The sequence below is a fragment of the Gavialis gangeticus genome, unplaced genomic scaffold, assembly GCF_001723915.1.
Source record: "Gavialis gangeticus isolate Ggan-Ray unplaced genomic scaffold, GavGan_comp1, whole genome shotgun sequence".
NCBI lineage: Eukaryota > Metazoa > Chordata > Crocodylia > Gavialidae > Gavialis > Gavialis gangeticus.
This window is the reverse complement of record NW_017728997.1, coordinates 593119-617400: the sequence shown is the minus strand read 5'-3', so window position 1 is coordinate 617400 and position 24282 is coordinate 593119. Positions and strand designations below refer to the sequence as shown.

Sequence of the window (24282 nt, the reverse complement as noted above, 5' to 3'; positions counted from 1 at the left end):
CAGGATTTCTGGTGAAAATAATGAAAGCATTTGAGCAATCCAGTCAAAGTCTACAGAAAATCAACAGACCCTATGGTTTCAAAGATTACTGATGAATCTAAAGGCACTTCCTCCACTGCTGAAAGACAGGTTATTGGCAGAGCACTGTCATGCTTGTTATTCAAGGCAGCTTATCATAATGTTATCAGTTTTGCCAAAAAGAAGAAGAATTTGGGGATGGAGCAATACCTTAAGTAGCAGAGTGACTTCTGGCCCATGGTCACTTGTTTTAGAAGTGTTTGATTTCAAATGCTAATGCCCAGTGCCCTTTGCAGCTACTGATTATGAAGGCCTGGTGTGTTACACAATTAATCTTTTCCAGCAACTCCACAACTTGAATGGGACATGTGCTTCGGCCTTGTTGCAGGACATGAATGAGGCAGAAAAAGAGGAAAGGTTGAAAGGAACATTCTTATCCAGGGGAGAGGAACAATGGCGACCATTTGCATTACTTAAATATTGTGCAGCCATCATAGTGTTCAAGTTTATCAATCTAAAAAGCTAGAGAGAGGCGATTAGTACATAGATCATTTGTACTCCCATCTTCTTTGATAAGGGCTCTCTAGTAGCCTGCCTTCAAATACCTTCTGGGTCATACATGACCATTCATTTACTGGCCCATTTTGATTTCTTTATAAACAGTTTTCTACACAGTAAAAATCCACTTGCAATTTGATTTAAATCGCGGTGACCATTGAGAGAGTAAGACCTAGAATTAGTTCAGGATACTACCCATAACTAATTCATTGGCAGTACATGGCACCTGCTAAATGTATTACCCTTGGACTAATAATAAATTAGTCTGCAACAATAAAATAGGGGACAAATGTTACCCGTTACAGATAAGTTAACCTGGGACACCTTTCCCTAGAGCAGATAACAGCACACCATTACAAAAGCATGTCAAGGTGTTAATTTCTACTGTTAAAAGTTTCTGGGAATTTCTAGACTCTGAACTGGCCATCACTGGTCATGCTAACACAGGTTTTTCATACTCTCTAGGTCCTTGAAAGCAGAACAAGTCATCATGACCAAACTAGTCCTGGTTTTTGCTTGCACAGGTGTTCTAAAAAAAAATGGAAAACAAACCACAGGGGCGTCTAGTGAACAGAACTGAACATTCATCTTGCTGACCACTGGAACCACTTGCTCAGACACAGGAAGAAGATTATAGTTAAATATTTACATTTCAGTGTCCTGTAGGATCACACATTCCCCTCAAGGCAAGTCACTGTTAGGCCACAGCATAACTTTCCACTTTTCCGACCACCACCTTTCTCTACAGTAGCAGTTCACATCCTTCTCAATTAAATAAGAACTAGATGCTCCTTCAAAAGCCAATTAACTCTAATTAGTCACAGCCAGGGGGCTATAGTGCTCTTGCCTCCACTAATTATGTTCCTACAGATTTTTCAACTGCCTCTACTACCAGTGGAAGCAACTGTGGGAACCTCTAGCCACCAGCATATGGGACACCTTATTGTCTTGGTCTGGTTTGATGCAAAGTTAGATGTATACAGAAGTTGCCAGTGGTCAATCTACACTCCTGCTCCCACTACTGATAGGAGGAGTGGAAAATTCCAGGCAGCAGGATGCCGGAGTTAAGATAGCCCACTGTCATACAATACAAATGTATATTATACTAACTTAGAGCACAAGTGTGGAGAACTCTGTTGGATGATGCAGGGTTGACCACAACTATGGTCAGTAAAAGTATGGACAAATCATGTTCAGCACAGATTCATCTGATTATGTTTAAACCTAGAGGGCTCAGACATAATTAGATGTCAATTAGTGTGGTCTACACTGACTGAAAAGTCAGAGTTAGCACAGCCGCAGAGGTCTCTTCAGGACCATCTTCAAATCACAGCACAGTGAAGTAAACAGAAGCTCTGTATGTCTTCAGACTTTTGCGATTGGTTTATGTAGCCAAGGTCTGTTGACCGAAGGGGCTCTGAAGGTTTCTGTGCGTAGTTTTAACTGGGTTCAATCACGAGGTCCTTGTTTCATCTTAGGAAGATGCAACTCTGGATTCTTTGCTCTCTGAACAGCATGTTATTTGTACAAACTATGCACAAGTGCATATTTAAAAGTCATTTAACAATGGAATTAAGACACCCCAGTCCTAAAATATCACTAATATACAATGAACACAGAAAGCTTGGATATTCTTTTTTTGATATTCATTAGTTTAAAAACAAATCCAGTTTCTGATAACTTACTTTGATATTTACCTACGAAAATTCTAGGCTCTTTGCTCTCCTGCTAACATTTAAGCATCTTTTCAGGAAAGGAGAAAGAGATTATAGAAGAGAAATCATGTGACGGACCATAACTGTAACAGCTGTTAAATGCCCAAAATAAACCACAAAAAAAGAGAGACTCTTCAGCTATCCTTCAGTTGTGCATTATCCATAACTATAGTGGGCACCACACTGCCAGACACATGATTCTGGTCTGAAATACCCCTTTAACATAAAAAGGATCCTGGAAACCAAATCTCTGACACTAATTTACAGAGAAGTATTATACTCTGTGCCTAGTCAGAATTGAGCCCTGCAACATACATGGGCTCAAATGCACACTGCATCACTTTTAGGTTTTGTCTGGACCCTAGCCAGTAACCAGTGTGTGGCTGCTCCCTAAAGAGACACCTCAGCTGCCATTAAATCTGCCAGTAGTGTTGGAGTTGCAGTGGCACACGCTTCAGAACGTGCTAGCCGCCCAAGCAATAAGGTCTGGGCCCCAGCTGGCTTGTACACACCAGACCTATTGCGGTAGAAGTGGTACTGCTATTAGTACCAGAGCCATCTGGCTTAAAACTAGGTTGGGCAATGTATACACATACCGCAACTATGCCTTTGACTGCAGTGCAGGTAAAGGGTTTGCTAAGTCTTCAGTATTTATTCATAGAGGTTCTCTTTGCTGGGGTGTAGAAGGATCGTTTCTTTTTTAATGTACGATTTTCCAGAGGGTAGGAATTTTTTCTTATCTTGCTATTCTAGAAAAATTAAGCATCCTGGTAAATACAAAAAACATTTGTTCCCATGATACAAAATCCATGGTTTCAGCCAGGTTGAACTGTTGGCAACTTCCCTTCTTGTGGATGACCCTTGGTTAAAGCTTTCTAATTTAAAATGTCTTCAATGCTGTCTAAAAACGTAACAAATTTAGATGTTGCATTGACTGAAACGGGCTGCAGAGTCACAAAAAATATATATTACTCTTTATTCCAAGTAATTATATTTAGCCTTAAATCCATCAGGACCCCTGCAGCTTCAGTTAGATGCAGTGTTTTTTACCGCATGTCCTGGACGGTTATAGTACTGCTGTGTGCTACTGAATCACTGCTGCACTCCAGTCCGGCAGGCTCTTGTTGGTTAGGGAACACAGCAATGTTAAAGTGCCATACAGCAAACTGAGAACAAAACTAGGTTCCCCATAACTAATGTACACTCTAGTGTGTTCTCTGAAAGCCTTGTGTCCTGACAGCTTCCAGTCATATGCTTGCAGTCAGAAAATGAGAACACCCTTGCCACCACAACTCCAGAATTATTTGTCAAAGGAATTAATACACTGTTCTTTTGGTGTGTGCATAACAGAGGGCTGGCATAGATTTCCAAGTAGCTATTTTCCATCTTTAATTCCATTATTTTAGCTTATATGAATGCAGTATTTACATGGGCTTTTTAAGCACCATGGGAAATCTGGAAGAAACATGGCAAAAAGCCATGTGCCATATCAAAGAAACATCATGTTGGTCATGAAAATATTACTTGGTAAATTTGGGGATGTCGCCCAGACTCTACAGGACATCTTCTCAAAAGCCAACCTACATTCATGAAGAGGGACCATATGATCCTTGCCATATATTCACATTCTGATCACTTGTAAATTGCTATTTCTACACATGGAGTGTCAGAAGGTTTAGAGCCTCCTCCTGCTCCAAGGGCCCTGACTCATGAGATCCCCTCTGTAGCCACAAATCAGAAGCTTGGATTCGAAGTGCAATCCAAAGATGTCAACATCCAGAATTCAAGCAACTTACACGCAAGTTTTTTTAAAGTTATTTTAAACAACAATACACCCACCCCCCATGTGCCTGGAGTTTACCACTTGCTGATAAATCGGTTACAACATGAAGATCTCTCATCTGCTGTTCAGTAGTAGCAATTCATTTTTTGGTGTCCCTGAGAATCTAGAAAATCTACACTGCTCCTAGAGCAACTCACAAACAGTAACACTATGTAATTACTTTTCTGCTTTCCTGCTACAGACAGGAACTGGCTACCAAACATACCCAGCATCACATCAAACTTAGTTTTCACATCGATTCTTAGCATGCTGCATGTCTGTATTTCAAGATAATGCTAATCTTCCAAAGAACAATCAGTGGAGACAGATTAGCATTGTAATACAAGCACAGTATTGCAAAAAAAAAAAAAAAAAAAAAGGGGGAAAAAATTAAAATTTTAAAAAAAACCCAGTTTTTCAAAAAAAAAAAAGGGGGAAAAAATTAAAATTTTAAAAAAAACCCAGTTTTTCAAAAAAAAAAAAAAAAAAAAGGGAAGGAACTCATTTGGCAGATGACAGCCCAACAGCAAACATTTCATCATGAGATGTTTCATCCTTGATTCTACAGTCAGCAGCTCACTCAGCCAACAGCGTTCTTAGTGTTAGTGCTAGTTAAACCAAATAGTTATTCCAGATTGAGGAAGGCTGGGGGAAAAAATCCTCAGGAAACCAAGTGGCTCCCAGGCTAAGCAGACAAAGAAAACATGTTACCTTGCATAATACATAACCTCCAACCTAGTGATGAAAAGTAATTAGGACTGTTCGCTTCCAGGACAGAACGAGTTTCTCACAGAGTATCTATACAGTGCCCAGCACAAAGATACTTATCCCAACTGCAACCATTAGGTGCTACTATACTACAAATAAAGAATAGATAGCACATACATCAGGGCCGAAAAAGGTTATCATGTTATATCACACTTGGCACAAAAAACTGTTTAGAGACAGAATCAAAACTCAGCGACCACGTATCCTCGGTAGTAGGTGCAATCTTATTCTGGCCCCTTTGTATGGACAGGTTACAATACTCTCTTCAATTACCTGGTCACCTACTATTTTTGCCATAGGATTCTTACATTGGTCAGTAAATAAAATGAACAGTATTCAATTACAGGTGCAGGAAAAGCCCTGCTCAGTTTGGGTCTATATCATACTCGATGGAGATAAAATCCTCAGGGAATTTTGCTGCAGGTCTCTAGTGATCATGTGCACACAGCATCTCTTCAAAGTTTGTAACTTGGCTACTACATTTTGGCATTTCTCTCTCAGGGACAGTCAAAGGCAACTTTCTTACAAAGGCCACCTCCCTGCCAGATTTAAAGTTCTTACTCAATAGCACTACAAGTTCTTTTTAAATAAAAGATCACCATATTTTTTTAAACCAGGCTAACACTATATTTTTCTCTAGCCTCACTCTCAGGAATAACTGAGTAATATTCTGTTAAAATTTAAAAAAAAAGCCTAATGCAGAAGCTTACCAAGGAAAATTTCAGCCCACGTGACTAGAGTTTATCAATTATAAACCTCTGAAATCATGATTTTATATCAGGAAGTGTTAGACTATTTAATAACAGGTAGTCCTATCAGCCCAGCCTGTAATAGAAGCACACAAGCATCTAAACAGCTGCTTTAGCATGAAAAACAGAACTTTCCATGCTCTTAAGAGGTTTGATCACTTCATGGAAAAAAATATATAATGTGGTTGCTTGAGACAACAAGGAACTATAATTAATGATCCAGGAGCTCCCTTCCAGTCCTATACTCCACAATGACCCACAGTCAGTCTAAATTATTCATTATCCAACAACTATAGTCTAAGCCATGAGCAACATTCTGCGCTGATCAATAAGTCTAACAGCTGTAGTTTTAAACATCAGTTCCAAGGATAGGCTGTCATAGTCAGCTCAGCTTTGGGCAGTTTGGAGCTCTGATATGTACTACCTATGCTGAAATTCACAGAGAAAACATGAGTCACAAGCCTCCAATAAACAGGGAGTCAGGAAATAAGTTAGTCAGGTCCTAATTGAAGCATTTAGATTTCAAATGCAAAACAGAAAGATACAGCAAGGGGAAGGTGCATGTTGAGAGCCATTTCTGAAGAGTTATATTAGTCAAGTACCTATAAACCACAACATGATTAATTCCACACCGTTACCCATCATTATCACAGAGACATTCCTTTACAAGTAAATCTTTGCAGACTTTTTATGAATGGCACAGCATAAGCTCCAAGGTATTGCCTGGGTTAAGTCAGTTCATTTTTTCCATATGTGGCATTTTTAATGCATTAAGTAAACTAAAGTAGAAGAGAAGAAACATACAAGACATTTCTTCTCCTTGCTTGGATCAATACATCAACTGAAACAGCCTTTTGAGAACATATGGTAACAGATGTCACAAGACAAAGCCTGCATCATTTACATGACATTGTTTTCTATGCAGGCTGAGAAACATTACTATGATTTCATATTAATATGATGCAATCACTTAGCTGCTCAAAACATAATTCAGTCAGTGAGCAGATATGATGGTAAGAAGGCATTTTAATTTAGTCCCATGCTGGCTTTTAACAAAAACCCAAGTTTCAGAACTGTAGCTCAGAGTTCACAAAGATCTACCTGGCCGGATTTACTGTTCTATTCACACAAGTTACACTTCCTTAGTCTCTGAAATATATCTGTAAAATTAAATGAAACAAGTCACCCATCTACCTAAGTAAATATCTGCTCCAGCAATCTAGACTGACAGCTATTGGAACGAAGTAGTTCTTGCAAGGGCTATTGCGGTCACTGTGATTTCTTGTTTGACTGTGGTACACCATATGACCAACTTAATGCACTTTAAGTGCAGCTCGCCAGCTTTGGACATCAACTGTACATAAAACAAACCACATGCCATTAGAAAAATGGCTAATGTTGGCATCTTTTCAAGCTCCCTAGCAATGAAGCTATGCAACACAGTAGCTGAAGTATCTGGCAAGAGAAATTTGGTTCCAAATGAAAATTCAAAAGGTTTAACAAGGACACCACAGACTGATGAAAAGGAAAAAATAAATTTGCCTAACTTACCCGCTCTGCTGCTGTGATCTCATCACCAGCTACATAACTAGAAGAAGCCACCTCCATCCCAGACAAGTTGGTAGGAGCATCAGTAGTGGATGATGATCTGGGCCGGCCTGAATTACTATCTTGGGCAGACTTCCTGCTGATCTGCGGGCTTCCCTTTGGGGCTTCTGACTTGCCCCGCCTGCTGTGCAGGCTTGTCCCTCTCTTCATCTTAGGCGGTACTCTAATCTGCTGGAGCACTCGGTTCAGAGCTGTGGGGTAGGTGGAGACACCATCAATTTCAGCACAGGTGCTTTGGTTTTCCAGATCCATTTCAGGTTCCAGATCAGCCTGGGCTTGTTGCACATCATGTGGAGACACCGAGGACCTCCTGCGCTGGTGGTGAAAAAGGTGCTTCAAGCCTTGACCAATCACATTAATGTTCTCCAAAGCATTATGGGTAATTTTGGACAACTTTTGTTCTGAGTCATGTGGTCTTTTGCCCTCTTGATCTTGTGATTTGCCTCCAGGATCAGGGTCATCACAGATCTGTTCATTGCCAGAAGGCTCCATGAGATGACACCCAACACGTGTCTTTAACAATTCATAAATACTGATGTCCCCTGGCTTTAAACAGTTTGTGTTTGTTTTAAGAATGCCAAGATTGTCAGCCAATTGGGTGTGCAATTGCTTCAAGAGTGACTATGCATGCAGCAGTGCCCCGGTGATCTCATGCTTATCTAATTTTAAACAAAAGAGCCATTATTACACATCCATGCAGAAACTAGAGGGTTAAAAAAAAAAATCAATACATGGAACATGCTGTTAAGAAAATAAGTATCAGTTTTCCAAGCAACCATGGTATTAGTTGCAGGCAGTAGGTAAAGACTGTGAAGGAGCAACTCTTTTTTTTTTTTTTTTTTTTACAAAAGGGAAAAAAAGCTCAATATAAGACAAGGAGCTTGGGAAGGAAGAAAAAGTTAAAAACCATTCTCAGAAGAAAGAGGAGCTGGATGCTGTCTTAGAACAGAGCCCAGAACAGGACCTGGTAACTTGAGTCATTGGGCTGCAACATTTATCATTACGGCAATTGAAGCACAAGAGGTTAATCTTCACTGCAAAATTAACCAGGTTTCCTATCAATGGTCTGAGTTTTTTGGCTTCAAATGTGCTAGCTGGTCTACCTACCTCAAATTACAGTATAACACCTATCATCATCAAATTGATGATACATGAGAAAACAGAATATGTACAAGCACATTCGTACAATCTCTGACAGAATCCTAGGGAAAGGCTTGTTGCTATTACCATCCATCAATTCCTCTGGCAACTGGATGTGAAAGCCCTGCTTTCCAGGGAGGACAGGGAAGCTACATAGCTGTAATTAGTATAATTTCATCCATGAAAGTCTCTGAGCAAACAAAAATGTATTTCTGAAAGCAGAGTATTGAGTGACAAGACTAAAAGGGCAGAGGCAGCAGCACAGATGTGCATAGTTCAGCCTCTAGAGAACAGAAAGCATGCAGCTTCTTTTCCCTGCTAAGTCCCAACCCCAATCCACAAGGCTTTAAAGGGGAGCTGCCCACATAAGACCACAGTTGAGAAATAAGGTAGCAACCTGCTGCAGGAGGACTGCAGCAAGGGGCAGAGGGAAAGAGCCCTTTTTAATATTAAAACCATATTAAAACAAGGCAAGAAAGGGAGGAGTGGGAAGGTTCAAGTCTTTGCCATGGTTAATCAGCTCACATGCTCGGAAACTGGAGGTTGTTTTCTTGCAGGGGATTTTGATTGTGCTTCTAAAAATACAGAAATCAGATCACAGAAGTCCGCTTTCAATCTTGGCAGGAGGCAGCTAGAGCCTGAATAACCCATGATCTTATTAGAAATGCAACAGAGGTTTTATTAAAATATTAGGATTTATTAGAATATTCATTTTAAAACCATCGGAGTTTCATATATGGAGAAGGTGAGGATCCAAAAATTCCCTCAGTTTCATGCACTTTGAGCCTAAAACAATGGGTTAAACTGAGGTTCTGAAGTGTTGTTTAAATGGGCAGCACAGGAAAAAAATCAATCAAAAGAGCTGCATCAAATCTCCCACCCTCCTGGATGCCCTAGTCCATGGAGGCAAGAGGACATGCAGTACTTAATAAGAAAAAAGTACCTTGCTTGTACAATACTCTACATCTGAGTATTTCATAGCTTGCTGCAAGTATTCAGTTTCAGCACCGCATTGGGATAAATTAATATTTCCATTTTAAGTGGTAAACTGAGGCACTGAAAGCTTAGCCAAATTCATACAGTCATTAACTAGCAGAGTTGGGAACAGAACCTAAGAACCTAACTTCAGATGTTTTATTTTTGACTGCTAACATGCATTCTCAAATGACCTTCAATGCCTCTACTGCTGGCACCCCCTTTGGACTTTGAGTCTCCAAGGATATTATATATACTGCTTTTATTTTGTTTAATGCACAGTGTGTCCAGAGACAGCCCAGAGCTGGGTCTTCATTCAGTCTGACTTCTGGAAGGAAAAACACAGAACTATAACCTAGTTTCCATTTCATCCAACAGGCAAAATGGTTCAGTGAACAAATCCCATTGGTTAAAACGCAATAGACCCAAACCCTGTTTGGCATACAAAATATGTAACTTGACAGTTGACCTGTAGTGCCTTGTTTACTTTAAGACTTCCCAGAGTATTCAGTTTCCAAAAGTTCTTGTTGAATTTGAGTTTAGAATAAAAATGAAGAATTTATTCTCTAAACAGTACTGTTAACATCTCTAATACATTTCAGAGTTAGTTTACCATGAAGGTTTTTCAATCCAAACCCAATATCCCAGTTGCTGGAGCTGCAGGAATTGGTTGGAGGAAATTATCTTTCTGGCTAATCTAGCCTTATGTTTTATGTACAAACTAACGGCAAACACATGAGTACCGTTTCTTATTTGATATGAAATTTATTTGCACAAAACAGTTGTGTTTGTGCAAACAAGTCACACTATTACCTGTGTTCACTGCACAACTGACATATTAAACTAAATTGACTTGTTTCCCATTTCTTCTTATGATAACTTAAGGGATCCCTTCTTTCCATCAACAAATTAGATGCCTACATTTGTATTTTTTTTGTTTGATGACAATTTCAGGCCTAAAAGTCCTTTCCAAAATAGATAACCATGCATTTCTGGTGCAAACGTTCTTACTTATTTGTTTAAGAAACAAACAAAAGACCTGCAATCAGAAATGAAGAGGATTGTGAATTAATCAGTGTATTTTATTGGCATGAATATTCAAGGTGCCTTGCTGTATTCACTCAATTCAATCCATGCTTAAAGCAAAGATCAACATTATCTAAAGTAAGCCTTGTTTTTTATATATGACAACCTTTACTTTGTCCCGTTCAATGGAAAAACAAAAATCAGGCGCAGAACTTTTCAAGATACAGCTCACATGTTTTTAAATTCCAGTTACTCTGAGAAAAAGGGCAAGATATCAAGCTACAAAATGAATGACTCAACATACCCTGTCAGACTTGAGTGAGCATTTTATGGCACTGTCTAAAATTACATCCTAAAACACTTTCAAATATTCCTTCAACTGGGCAGTTATTTCTTAGTAGTTTGGGGAAGTAAAGCTGTTCAATCTGAGAAGATGGCAGAAACAATGTCAGGTTGCATAGAAAAAGCAAAATAAAAAAGGCAGTACTTGCCTCCATCACTTGTCCTTAAGCATGGCTGTCTGGCAGTGCTCCCTCCACTGAACAGAAGCTGTAAGAGAAATTGGACATGAGGTCTAGGTCTTGGAGAGAAGAGATAAGTATATGGAATGAGCTGCCATTTAACTGCACCAGAAACAGGTTGGACTACTTGAAACTGTTTGAAAAAGGTGAATATTTACCAGTTTAACAGAGGCTGAACCTAAAAAGTCTCACAGGATTAATTGTGAAGTTCATGTGAAGGACTGTTCTTTCAGGGTTTATGGTTCTCAGTAAGTGCTGAAGGCACAGCCAGGTTTCAGACTGGACTCTGCAAGAACAGACTGGTCTGCACCGATTTTATTTGCCCTTTTATGTATTTTTTCACATGTTTTCAACGTAGGTTAACCAGCTTTGCTCTGTGCTTATTTTGGGCTCACCGCAGAATGGGCAACACATTGAAATAAGACCACCTTTCAGCTCATTTATCAATGAAGCCTGTGTAAGTGCCTCAGTAACTTTGACTGAACTTCTGTTAGGTTAAGTCTAAATCTTTGCCAGAAATCACAGCAGATACTGCCATGTCCACCACAGCAACTACACCCACCATCACTTTTCCTATGGCAACAGAATAAAAGATATAAAAGACTGTCTTATAATGAGGTCTTATTTACAGAGAAACATTTTTGATGGAGGCTGGAACTACAGCTCTAAAATGGAATGATTTTAGACCAGGGTTGTCTACTGGGGGGGACACGCACCTCTGGGGGTACTTGGACCAGACCTAGGGGGTGTGTGTGGGAGGGAGGGGACAGAGCGCTGCCACCTCCCAGGAGCAGGGTCGGGGTGGGTCGAGGGCAGCAACGCCCCTCTGAGGGGTGGGGAAGCTTGCACATGGCGGATGCCGCTGCTACACACCAGCCTGGTGAGCTTCCCCGCCCTGGCCCTGCTTCTGAGAGGCAGTGGTGCTCCATCCCCACCTCCCTGCTCCGGGATGTCCAGCTGCATGCCACCCCTCCCACCCCCGCTTGGCATCAGGCTGAAACCCAACATTACAGTATTGCTTTGTTCATTTTTTTTTTTTAAAGAAAGAACAGTATATTTCAAGGGCACCTTGTTCATCTGTTTACCATTACATGCGATAAGGAATGACAAGCTGATGTAAGGATGTTTGCTAGAGAAATACCATTAAAGACAACCACGTAGCTCAGAGAATTGGTAATGAGACACTGCTTTCTGGCCAGAATTTGGAGAGCTCTCATTCCACTTAGACGTATACACGGACTGACCAGGTTTTCAAAGTAGTACCCACAAACTCCTTCTGAGAGCAACGCTGTAATGCTCTGAAGGGGGTTGCCAGAGTGAAAAAATTCCATGGCTCATTTAATCCTTGGGCGCAGCAGGATATAGTTAGCTGTGTTAGTCTGAAGTCAGGCAGAAAGGAGGGGAGATCTGCACCTTACAAACTGAATAAATCAGAGATGCACAGCATAAGCTTTTCTAAGTAGCAACTTACTTCATCAAGTCCTATGAAAGAACTGTGAAGGCAGTTTGATGAAGTAAGCTGCTGCTAACAAAATTTATGCTATGCATCTCTGATTTAGTTAGTCTATAAGGTATAAATCTACTTTTCCTTCGTTTGGCCCTTGGCATCTCTAGTGAGACTACCAAAGAGATGTTGTTTGTGACAGATTTTAATTTTTTGGTATATGGTTATCCATTAGGAACTCAACTAAAACTACAAAACTTCACTCACTGAGGTCACCAAAAAGCTTTACAATTATGAAGACTATCCAGCCACCTCTCCAAGCTCCTTTACACTACTGATCTGGAGATGAACAATGTAAGCGGCTGGATGCTGACCTGGCCATCTCAGGGTTTAAATGGAGAATGAATTCTTTTGAAGATCTTGTGATTTATTTCATTTACTTCAAATCCAGGCCAAATCAGTAGGTTTTTGGTGATCCTTTAAAACTGAGTTTGGTCATCTCTCAGGATCATAATGGACAAAGTTCTGCATACCAGAAACCACAACCAGACTCTTTTTCAGAAAGAAACCTGAGGAACAATTGGGTTTCTTTATCCACTCACTTGTAGAGGCAGTACTGCCCTTCCTTTGTCTTGGCATTATGGGGGAATTTACACCATTGCTGCCCATGCTATATCCATTCCCTGGCACAGGATTTTAATCACCACTCTGCACTATACCCTAAGCCAGTCTCTCTCAACCCATGGGTTGTGACTCCAAAGTAGGTCGCAAGAATATATAAAAGGGTCATGAACAAAATTTGAAACATGGGAAACCATGGTTTTTCCCTTGCAGGCTGGCAGAGTTATAGCCTGCAAGGGGCTGCCTGGAGACCCCCCCAGCTCTCCCCATCCCACACACTGGGGGGCTGGGGTCTGGGGGCAGCAGATCATGAGCGAGGGGCACTGGGTCAGGACTGGCCATAGATGTTTACAGATGGGACCTGGTACAAAAAATGTTGAGAGCCACTGCCCTAGGCAATGCAATGAAAGGAAAACAAGACAAAAAAAAAAGCAAGCTGCAGGAACACTAATTTCTCAGTTGAAGACAGCTAAAACAGTGCTTGTTGTAGAAATGGTAGTCTTGACTATTTTATTACCCTTCAGCTTCACATTCCCAACAAGACTATTAAGATAACAAACAATAATCAGAACAATTGAAGAGGGATGAAAGAATATGAAAAAGGAAGTGGTGGAAATATGAAAAATTCAAGAATGAAGGGAGCCAGGGAAAGATGAGTGAAAGTGCCTTGACTTAAAAACAATTACACTGTCATATAAGCCATGCAAGAGTGGCAAATAAAACCCAGTGGGTGACATATTATTAATATATGTTCTTGCCATTAGACTTCTCAGTTACAGGCTGTCTATGAATTGAATGCTTTGCTTTCACAGTGTGGAAAATCTGCACCTTGATGGATAACCAAGACAATGAAGAACCAGAAAGAACTGCCATCACCTCCAGGGAAGCAGTGAGACAAAGCGTCAGCACTGTAGCTCTCAGTGAAACAAGAAGATCCGATGAGGGCCAGCTGAGGGAAGAGGGCAGAGACTACACCTTCTCAAAGGGGAAACCAGCCCAAGACAGATGCATTCACAGTATCAGGTTCACCATCAAGAACTGGCTCATCAGCAGGGATCCTGGTTTTCTCCGATAAAAAAATCCCTAATTTTCAGATAAAAAAAGTAACCCAAAATCCACATTCTTCTGTGATTAAAATGAAACACCATTATAGATATAGTTATATAGATATAGTGGTGTTTCCTTTTAATCATGGAAAAATGTGGATTTTGGCTTACTTCTGGGCAACACTGGGGAACTCTGGAAGGGGCTTAAAAATAGCTGTCCATACGGTCTGTGCTGAATCCATTGATTATATACCACCCATTGACACCAAGCCTGGTTTGATGAGAGTGACACCAAGATCCAAGCCCTCCTTGACCAGAAGAGAAGGGCTTATTGTGTTTGGCAAGATGATACCTCATCTCAGCAAAAGATGCATCAGCTCCTCAAAGCTAAAGCTCAAAGGAGGATCCAGGAAATAAAAGTCAGTGGTAGTAATATAAAGCCACCTATGTTGACAAATATGACATACATAGCTTTTTCCAGGAAAAAAAGCCACCTACAGCCCCACTTCCAAAGTTCCTACTTTCTTGCGATCACAGGATGGCTTGATGCTCCTAAAAAACAATAAATTTATCCAAGCTAGAAGGAAAGAGCACTTTGAGGCACTCCTGACTGTAAGTCAACTGTGATGGATACCACCACCAGTCCATGACCCAACCCCCTGAAAGGATATCCCTCACCAAACCTCCTGTCCTAGAAGAAGTCTGGCATGTCTCCAAGAAACCAAGAACAAGATTTCTGAACTGGATGACACTTGCTGAACTGCAGAAGGCCAGCGGTAAGGAACTGGTTCTGACACTTCATGAATTTATTCTCCAGATTTGGAACAAAAAGATCTCTGGGGATCATACCTATGTTCTACCATAGGTATTTTCCAAGCCCCTGGGCTTTGCTGGTTGCTCCCACTCCCTCCCCACCCTTCTCTGATGCATGCGTTAGGGTGTTTTCAAGCCCATAGGCATTGGGTGCTGGCTAGAGCCAAGGCTGGGGATTTTGACTAGGGTGTGTCAATGCTCCTCCTGGGACCAAAGCTAGAGGGTTCCTGACTAGAGTCTTGCCCCTCTGCTCAGAATCAGACTGGACGCCACATTTGGGGTCAGGAAGGAATTTTGCCCCATAGTCAGATTGGTATGGACTGTGGGGGTTCTTGCTTTCCTCTGTAGCAGAGAGCATGGCCCTCTACCAGGGATCTCTTATGCATATGCTGACAACATTTCATAGAAGTAGGACACTGGACTGCTGTAGTTCCCCTGCTTTACCTGTGGCAGGTTAGGGTGTTAGGTCTATGTTGCATCAGGGTTGAGGGTAGTCTTATTTAGAGTTTAGATTTTGGTTTGTACGGGATGGTCCTGCCTCAGGCAGGGGATTAGACTAGATGACCTATGGAGGTCCCTTCCAGCCCTACTTTTCTATGATTCTATAACCTCAGGAATGCCAACTTCATAACTAACTTCAAGAAAGGAGATAAGTCTGTGTATGGGACCTATCAAGGTATTGCCCTCCTTTCCGCATCAGGAAAATCCTCACCCACATCCTCCTGAGCCATCTTCTACCACTTGCTGAGGAAGTCCTGCCAGAACCTCAGTGTGGTTTCAGACCATCCCATAAGGCAACTGAAATGATCTTTGCTATCCTCCAGATGCAAGAAAAGTGTCAGGAACATCATCAGGACCTGTACATGGCCTTCACTGATTTACTAGGGTCTTTGATTCCATCAATCATGAAGCTTTGTGGAAAGTACTGGCTAGATTTGGATGTCCTGAAAAGTACATCATCAAGAGCCCAACGCTTCTCCCACGATTAGATGACTGACATTCTTTGTAGCGGATTGGAGACCGATCCATTCGTCATCTGAACTGGGGTCAAGCAAGAATAAGTCCTTGCCTCAACTCTGTTCTCCACTTTTTTCTTTTTTTGACAGTCCTGCTGGTTCTCATTAAGGACTGCCTTCCTTCTGGAATTGACACTGACTACCAAATGGACGAAGGGCTCTTAAAAAATCAGGGACATTACCACTCAAAGATGAAAGTACTCAAAAACAACCATCCTTAACCATGAATACAATGACAGCTGTGTTGGATCTCTTTGGAGAAGCCTACCAAAACTATGGGCCTCTCTCTCAACACCAAGACGACCAAAGTGCTCTGTCAGCTTGCTCTGGGGTCATGAATATGACCCCTCCTCCCCAAGTTACCATTGAGAGAAAGACCCTGGAAGTAGCTGAACACTTCCCTTACCTCAGTAGTCATCTCTCTCAGAAAGTGAACATTGATGAGGATATCCAGCACAGGATTTCGTGTGCAAGTGCCTCTTTTGGCAAATTGCTTCAGCGTATCTTTATTCATTGTGATTTCCAGAAAGACACCAAGCTCCAAATCTACAATGTAGTAATCAACCCCAGATGTGGGGGTCTCAAGAGCCTGGAATGGTATCACCAACAGTGACTCCTGAAGATCCTCCACGTCGAATGGGAAGATTACCACACAGACACCAGCATCCTTGCTGAAGCCAATGTTACCAGCACTGAGTCAGTGATCCTCAAGCACCAACTTCACTAGACTGAACAGTGTGTGGATGCCTGATTGTCAACTCCCAAAATAACTGCTCTATTCCCAGCTTAGTAATGGCTTGAGATCTCACAGTAGCTAGAGGAAACACTACAAGGATACTTTGAAGGCATACCTTTAAGAAAACTGATGCTGACATCAAGAGTTGGGAACAGCTGGTTGCCAACCAACCCCAAATGACACTGCAACCTCAACCAAGAGGTAGCTTATTTCAAGGCAAAACTTCTTGCCCTCAGAGCAGAGAAGAGAGCAGAGGAAGGAAGAGGACAGGAATCCCAGTCTGCAGCCTACTCTTCTCTGTGGAAAGACCTGTAATTTCTGCAGATGGATCTGAGCTCAAAGATTGGACTCTTAAGTCACCTCAAGGGCCATCAATGAGCCACTGGTCATTCTCGAATCGAGGGAATGCCAATGACAAATGCTTTGCCTACTGCACTATGAATTTCTTCACAGAAAAATTCATTGAGTACTTAAATTAAAAAAAAAAAAAAAGAGTACATACTAATGTTCCATCTAAAACTGCTATTGTCATTTTCTCTAAATCTCAGCTCAAAAACTTGAACAGCAAAAAATTAGTTGTTCTTTTATATTCAGTCTTTTTTGTTTAGTTAGCCAATTTATGCAATCCTGCAGATTTGATGCTCATAAAAATGGAGTATCTGCTAAGTGCAATCAGCATTCATTACAACCTGCTGTATTTCTGCTATTGTAATATAGGATCCTTCTTAAATATTTATGTACTACTTTACCTCAAATTGTTTTTCTGATTTTGAAGTTTATTCCTCCTATTACTATTTTGTTTTCAAAAGTGTCATTCCGTGGTATCTAGGAAAGAAGTTTCTGCCTATTACCTCTTAATGCTAAAGGACTTGGTGAGTGCAGACTCTTAGGGTCTAACTCAATGCCCAATCTTTACACTGCACATTCTACTTTCAAGAGATTAATCTGGAGATTTAAGAAAGTGACAGTTACTTGCATTTACCTTTTCTTGAAGCAGGTCTTTAACTGGAGAGTATGAAGTCTTTTTCTTATTTTCCATTAAATTCAGGAGAAATTGTTTCTGTTTTCCCTACTTGTCAAGGACTGATCTAATAAAAAAAGCCTCAGCTTCCTTGTAGGTAGTTTCATTAAGAATAGTTGAAACTCCAGCCTACTTTTCTTGTTTTATACAAATGGAGATGTTCTATCAGCAAAAAGACTATGGACAGGGGCACTGCAGAGGCAAATTTCTCTTCCTGCACAATCACTACTGGTGACATTTTTTTTCCAAACTTCAAATACTACTGCAAGGTCAACAAGTTACTATATTTTCCAATGTGCAAGATGAATGTGCATTTAAGATGCATCTCTGAAAAACAATACAATTGTGGGAATTTTTTTTAGCATAAATTTGATTAAATGTGTCAGCTTTTATTACAATGATTTTCATTATTTTTTGTTAGACAGAATCAGTGTGTGATATGCACCTTAATTTTAGACCTCCCTTTTCAGTAATAAGGAGTATGATATACATTGGTAAACACAGTACACTACATTTCCTAATGTTTTTACTCACTTCTTTTGTAAAAATGTCTGGTATCATGCCAATTTCAGAAGCATGCCAGATTTCTAAGGTCTAAATGAATAAAATATGACTTTGAAGAAATCAACTTTCTTGGTCTACCAAACTTCGGTTCAGTTGCATTAGATTACTGTATTCAAAACAAAGTTTTACCCCAATATATTTCCGTTCTCTCATAGATGCAGACATTTGAAGTAAAATATAAATGGATGATATTTAATCAAAAAGCAACTCAAACTATTGGGCTATTTGAAACCTGGGATCATTTTCTGAACAAAAACAGTATTATGCTACAATGGGATGGGAAGAGAGAGAAAGAGAGAGATTTTTATTTTCAATTGGAAAAAAAATACAAGAAAAGCTACTTGTCTGCATTAAATGTGGAACATATATTATACGTGTTTTAAATCATTTGCTATTGATAGGATTCTCAACTCTGTAATACTGGAGCTTAATTAGCCAAAAACTATTGCTGTTTCTGTTTTCAATGTGTTTTATACTTTCAATGGCTGTTTATAGAAAAATCAACAAATTCAAAACTCTATTAGAAAACGTTAAACATTATGGATTATTTACATGGCTTTGTAGAGTTGGAAGAGAATACAGAACACTGCACACGGTAGCTACATGGGTACATATTTGGTATATATTGACGCAGTCTAAAACATGCAGTTAGTCATGTAGCCTATATTAGCCCGGGGTAAAGGGGTTAAGAGGTTGTAATGCTAGAGAAGTGGAACAAGACCCTGCTTGTACTAACCGTGTCAGTACAAACTTGTCAGACTGAACGGCGTTCTCAGAGAACGGTTTTAACATGCAATTCACAATTGCTGCGGTGGGGAATATTCAAAGTCATTAATAGTGTTTGTGAGTCTACAGTGTAAGGGAGTGGTTTGCAGTTTGTCCCCTCACTTGTGCTTCTGGAGGGTGGTCCCCATTGACACCTGTCCTCATATTGGCTATGACTTATGATGTGTTTGACATACATATCTCATAACCAGGCAGTACTGGATACCATGAGGCATCTCATCAGTTTTTAGTACTACTCTACACTTTACCACTCCAGAACTTAACTTCACAGAAATGGGCAGCAATTTTGTGCTAAGTGGTTTACCCATACTACTGGCAGGAGAGAATGCACTACTTTTTAGGAGATTCAAGGGACCAGTGATGGTTCTGGAATGAAAGGGTAGGGTAAGAAAGAGCCCAGACTACTTCACAAAAGCCAGTCCAATAGGGATTCTGGACTAAGACAGGAAGCTTAGCAAACGGCTGGAAAGGCATCATGAAGGTACAATGAAAGACATTTTAATGGAACTCAGAACACTGGCCAAGTTGGTAGCCGGTTTAGGGTAAAATATCTTCATTGTTTAGCAGACACAGACTGCACAGCAAAAAAAAGTAAGGTAGTTACAAGTACTCCTGTCAAGAAGAAGAACTGGGAGAAACTGGAATGGGTGTAAAATTCTAGATGTCCGTGACTTGGAAAGCATTCAAAAGGAAAGCACAGTAAGCAGAAACAGTGAATGAACTGAGTCAAAAGAACTGAATAATGAAGTGACTACATGACTGGAGAAACAGGTTCTACAATGGACAAACTTCAAGGCAGGCTACAGATTAGAAAGTTACATGAAAAGAGGACAGGGTCAGGGACACAATATCAGAAATTAGACTACTGCTGTGCACGAAACAAAAGGAGTGCTTTTGAAGTGGATTATGGATTAACTGAGAAGAACAGAGATAAAACCCCTCACAAACTTTAAATGCAGCAGTTATGAAAGAGGGAAAAACCCATTTTTGTTATGCATGCAGTGTCCCAGCTCTATTTCAATTAACACAGAAGGTTTAGGAGGAGGCAAAAACTGAGAAATGCCTACACTTGATGAAATGGAAAGGGAGGCCAGTATATATTGAAGAATCAAGTGAACTCATCAACAGTGGTTTGGATAAAAGTTTATTCCATTCAATGCAACAAGACTGGAGGTAGCAAATAAACAACCACCACTGCAGAAAAGACCACACACACCATGGGTGACTGATGCCTCCTGAGACTGGGGGGGGCACCATTTGTGGGCGGCAGTGGCAGGGTGGCAAGCGGCAACCACCTGCAGAAGCCAGTGGTGGAACCAGCCAATCTCGGGGGGGCAGGAGACATGCCCCTTGTACCTTCCCTACCAATCACCTATGGTGCACACACAACATGGGAACCAATGGCCAAGTAAAGAAAAAAAAATTAAATCACTCAGGTTTAGCACATGCCTCCTGTGGTGAGAGTTAGTTACAGACATATGAATGCCTGTGTACAGAAGTTACCATTTATCAGGCCAAATGCTTTCCTAAAATGCTTACAGCGAGTTGTTAAATTCTCCCAGTTTATATCTGACAAAGTAAAGTGAAAATCAGTTGAGTCCAATCTTATCCACTTCCAGTTCTCATACTACTGTGTGCTTACAGCACAGACAGTTTTCACCAAATCCTGTCACAGGCCAATTCCTTCAATATGCTCAGGTTATTAACCTCTAAGTGTGTCACTATACTACAAGGGGCCTCTCTGGGTCACCTCTTTTCTTTTGCCTTGGACCTACTAATAAGGCTTTTTGGGGAGCTTTTTACCTGGCTGCATTACCTGAGAGTGCCAGGGTAAGTAAACCTTATTGCCCATACTGTTTGGGCAGCTGTTGGTAACCTTGCAGGTTCTACAAATTATTGCTTTATTATGTCTGATCATCATTTTACTCTGAATGTCTGGCACATGCATCCACACCAAACATGTCTTGCAAAGATCTGTTGTTCTTCAGCCATTCCAATCCACACAGGAATATTGTTAGGACATTGTTACATGAATAACTGGCTGAGTGTCACATCCAGCTATCGTCACCCTCCAAGACCTGTATTCCACAGACTTCGCAAATTAAAGTACAGGAGAATAGACTGGAGTTGATGCCTTCAAGCTTGCTTTAACAGAGTCTTCTTGAGACACCATGGACAAGAACGGTTGTGCTTCAGGTTTCCCCATCCATGAGGAGGAAACCCCAGCCATCCCAAGAAGGAAAATAGCATTAAAGTTAACAATGATGAAGAAATACTTAACTAAAATGATTTATAATACAGAAAAACAGTTAGCATTTCCATTTAATTCAATATATGTGTACATAAAAATCTCAAATACCTGCATTTTGATAGGAGAGTCCCATGCTTTATAAAGTTAGCAAGTATGCAATTATAAAACTAAGATAATAAGTCACGATGTATAATCTGTTAATTTGGTATGTGCTCTCTAAAACAACTGCATCAGAAGAACGTTTCAGAAACAGTTAGTTCTATTATTATTTTTGGTTTTTTGTTTTTGTTTTTTTGTTTGTTTGTTTTTTTTAGGAGTAATGAAGTTACAGAGAAAAGAGGATTTCACTACAGCACTGTACTATTAAGCCAGTGGAGATTGCAATTGTGTATATAAATTAACAAAATGCATATTAACCTGGTTTTTACTGAAGCCAGAACTAAAATTACATTAAGCATCAATTGTGTGTTTGGCCTCTTACAAAATACAAGATACAGACCAAGTGTGCACTACAATGCTCACAAGCCTATGTTATATTCACGTGACTAGCATTCTGTGTTTACTAGGATCTGTCACTAATTCTTTGAGGCAGGTATACCAAATTCTTCATGTCACTGGAACATAATTAACAGCTATCCTCATCTTTGCTAGAGGGGAAAACAAATCTCTCCCCAACCCTGTCCACATCCTCTTAACAATTAGTCATTTAGGAAGGCTTACCAGAACATTTTATGCCTTGGTACACAGAAAATGTATTCATCAGCTCTACTCCTGTAACCATTAATTCTTCACATGCTTCTACTTTATAGGAGCCGTCATGCTCAAGAACAGACCTCATGTGCAAGAACTAACCTCATGCTAATTTTTCACCAACTCTAACCCTAGCTCAAAAATCTTTACTTGTGTTTTTTTGGTAAATGTCATTTGATAAGGCCTCTAACCAATACAAGTCACATGCATAATCATGAGCCCTACAACACTCAATGTTGAAGCAGAGAAATGAGATGAGATGAGAAAGTTGAAGATAACAAGTCGTGCAAGCAGAAAGGCATTAACTGCTGTGCTCCCGAAGGATACCTTGATCCTTGTACTGTTTTAAGAATCATACAGTCTGATACTAGAGCATAAAAAAACTTCTTTGAGGACAGTTATAGACCTATGGTTCATCTCAGAGTCCGGACACCACAGTTCTCCATATGACATTGTCTTTGATTATGCTGCTAATGTAGACAGTTGCAGCTCTATTGCTAGGTTAGACATTTACAATGCACCTTAAACCCAAACATCTAGGATCAGAGTTGCCCTTCCTGATTTTTGATGAAAGGCAGTATGTGAAAAACCCAAGTGATTTTAAAATGTTTGAACTAAACTTTACTGTCAGCATCCTTCATTCACTGAGTACTGTCCCTTTAAAATTTGCTATGAATATTCTAATACCAACACCTCTGCCTAGAAAAAAAAGTTAGAAATCAAACTAATACTTCAGCAATTCCAGAAGCTACATAACATCATGAACTATAAATCATTAGCTGTTTCAGATGCCAACTATGAAAAAGGAGGAAAAAACCCCCAAACCAAACCAAACAGAGGTCAAAATGGCATTATTTCAAGGTACTTGGTGATTTGTCAGTGCTAAGTGAAATTTCCAACTTTTTTCCAGAATTACAGTATCTGTTTCTAGTACGACTGGTTGCATCTGGAGCATGGTACTGGTTCCGTCAATTCCGCAGTTCTTGCTCTGCTTTTTCAAAACACTAGTTCAGCCATAAAGCGGTTACATAAGTCCCTGATGAATCAACAACGGTCCCATTGCTGTCTAAGGTACACATACTGTTCTCATCAGCACATTACCTGAACACCATGCCATCTTCTGTGTATTCATTCTGAGAACACTCCTGTGAAATAGAATATAAATATTATCCCTTCCTCCTGCATATTTGACAGAGGAAGCTGAATACAGAGATCTGCCCTCAGCCATGTAAAATCTGTATTAGTCATGAAAAAACCCAATTTCCAGGTCTATGCTAGTTCTGTAACCCCAGGCCCATCTGGCTTCTCAGGGCTGCTACTTCCAATCTGTTAAGAACTTTTTGGAGCTTGGTGCAACAACTCTGACTCTAGCAAATGCACTCCTGAAAGCTTCCTGAAAAGGTATAAGAAAACATCTCCCCTTTAGGCTCCCCAAATGAAGACACATCAAGAGCAGAGGTCTGGGGCTTATCTTTATCTCATTCTTTAAAATAAACATTGCCCTAATGCTTTCACAATAAATGCATACACAATACGTGCACCACAAACAAACTCACTCAAGACATTTACACTCTCTCAAGTCACTAGCTTATTAAAAAAAAACCCACATCCTCATTCTGGGTACTCAGAACCAAAGAGAAGTATAAGCCAAAGTACTTCTTTTCAACAACAGCTCAGTTATTTGCTCCTTCCGAGGTTACTTTTGTGTTTAGTGTTTACCACAAAAGTTTTAGGGCGATTAGGAATAAAATGACAAAAAACAGGCTGGTGGAACTTATTATAAAGTACCTTGTCTAGAACCAAATTTACCCTATGAGGTATGTTCTGACTAATTACCCCTAAAGGTAAGTGTGTGCTTTCTTCTAGGTTGGCGGATCTCCTCCCGCAGGCTTTAAACTAGGCTTGTTGGGGGAAGGGGAAGATGAGGGTGGAGGAAGCCTCAGATTGCCAAACCAAGCAACACCCACAAGTACAGCCCAGCCTAGGCCGACAAGCGGAACATATACACAGGTAAGTGACAGGGGCCAGGGTGATGCTGAAAGTAGGGGGCCAGTGCACACATCCACAGGAGGCCTCAAATGCCTCTACACAAACGCTCATAGTAGGGAAACAAGCAGGAGGAACTTACCCTCGTGCTAGCTGACACCAACCCAGACATAGTGGGGAATCACTGAAACGTGGTGGGACCCAACACATGACTGGGTGATGAATATCAAGGGCTGTAGGCTGTACAGGAGGGATAGGAGAGGGAGGAAAGGTGGGGGCGTGGCACTCTACATTAAGGAGGAATACACATCCTTGTCAATTAGCAAAAGAATCAGAGGAGGGGCACAC

The 24282-nt window shown here is 40.5% G+C and overlaps 1 protein-coding gene across 2 annotated transcripts in view; it reads right to left on the bottom strand.

Moving 5' to 3' along the window:
• The window catches only part of TMCC1 (transmembrane and coiled-coil domain family 1), a 209140-nt gene that overhangs the window by 164719 nt on the left and 20139 nt on the right, over positions 1–24282 (bottom strand). The window contains exons 2-3 of one of the 2 annotated variants that reach the window (XM_019504649.1): positions 10871–10928; positions 7182–7548 (exon numbers count right to left, since the gene is read on the bottom strand). In XM_019504649.1, coding sequence (XP_019360194.1) covers positions 7182–7490 — 309 coding nt within the window. In that variant the 5' untranslated portion in view covers positions 7491–7548; positions 10871–10928. Of the gene's footprint in view, positions 1–7181; positions 7898–10870; positions 10929–24282 lie in introns of those variants that run through there. The other variant, XM_019504648.1, reaches the window with a different exon arrangement.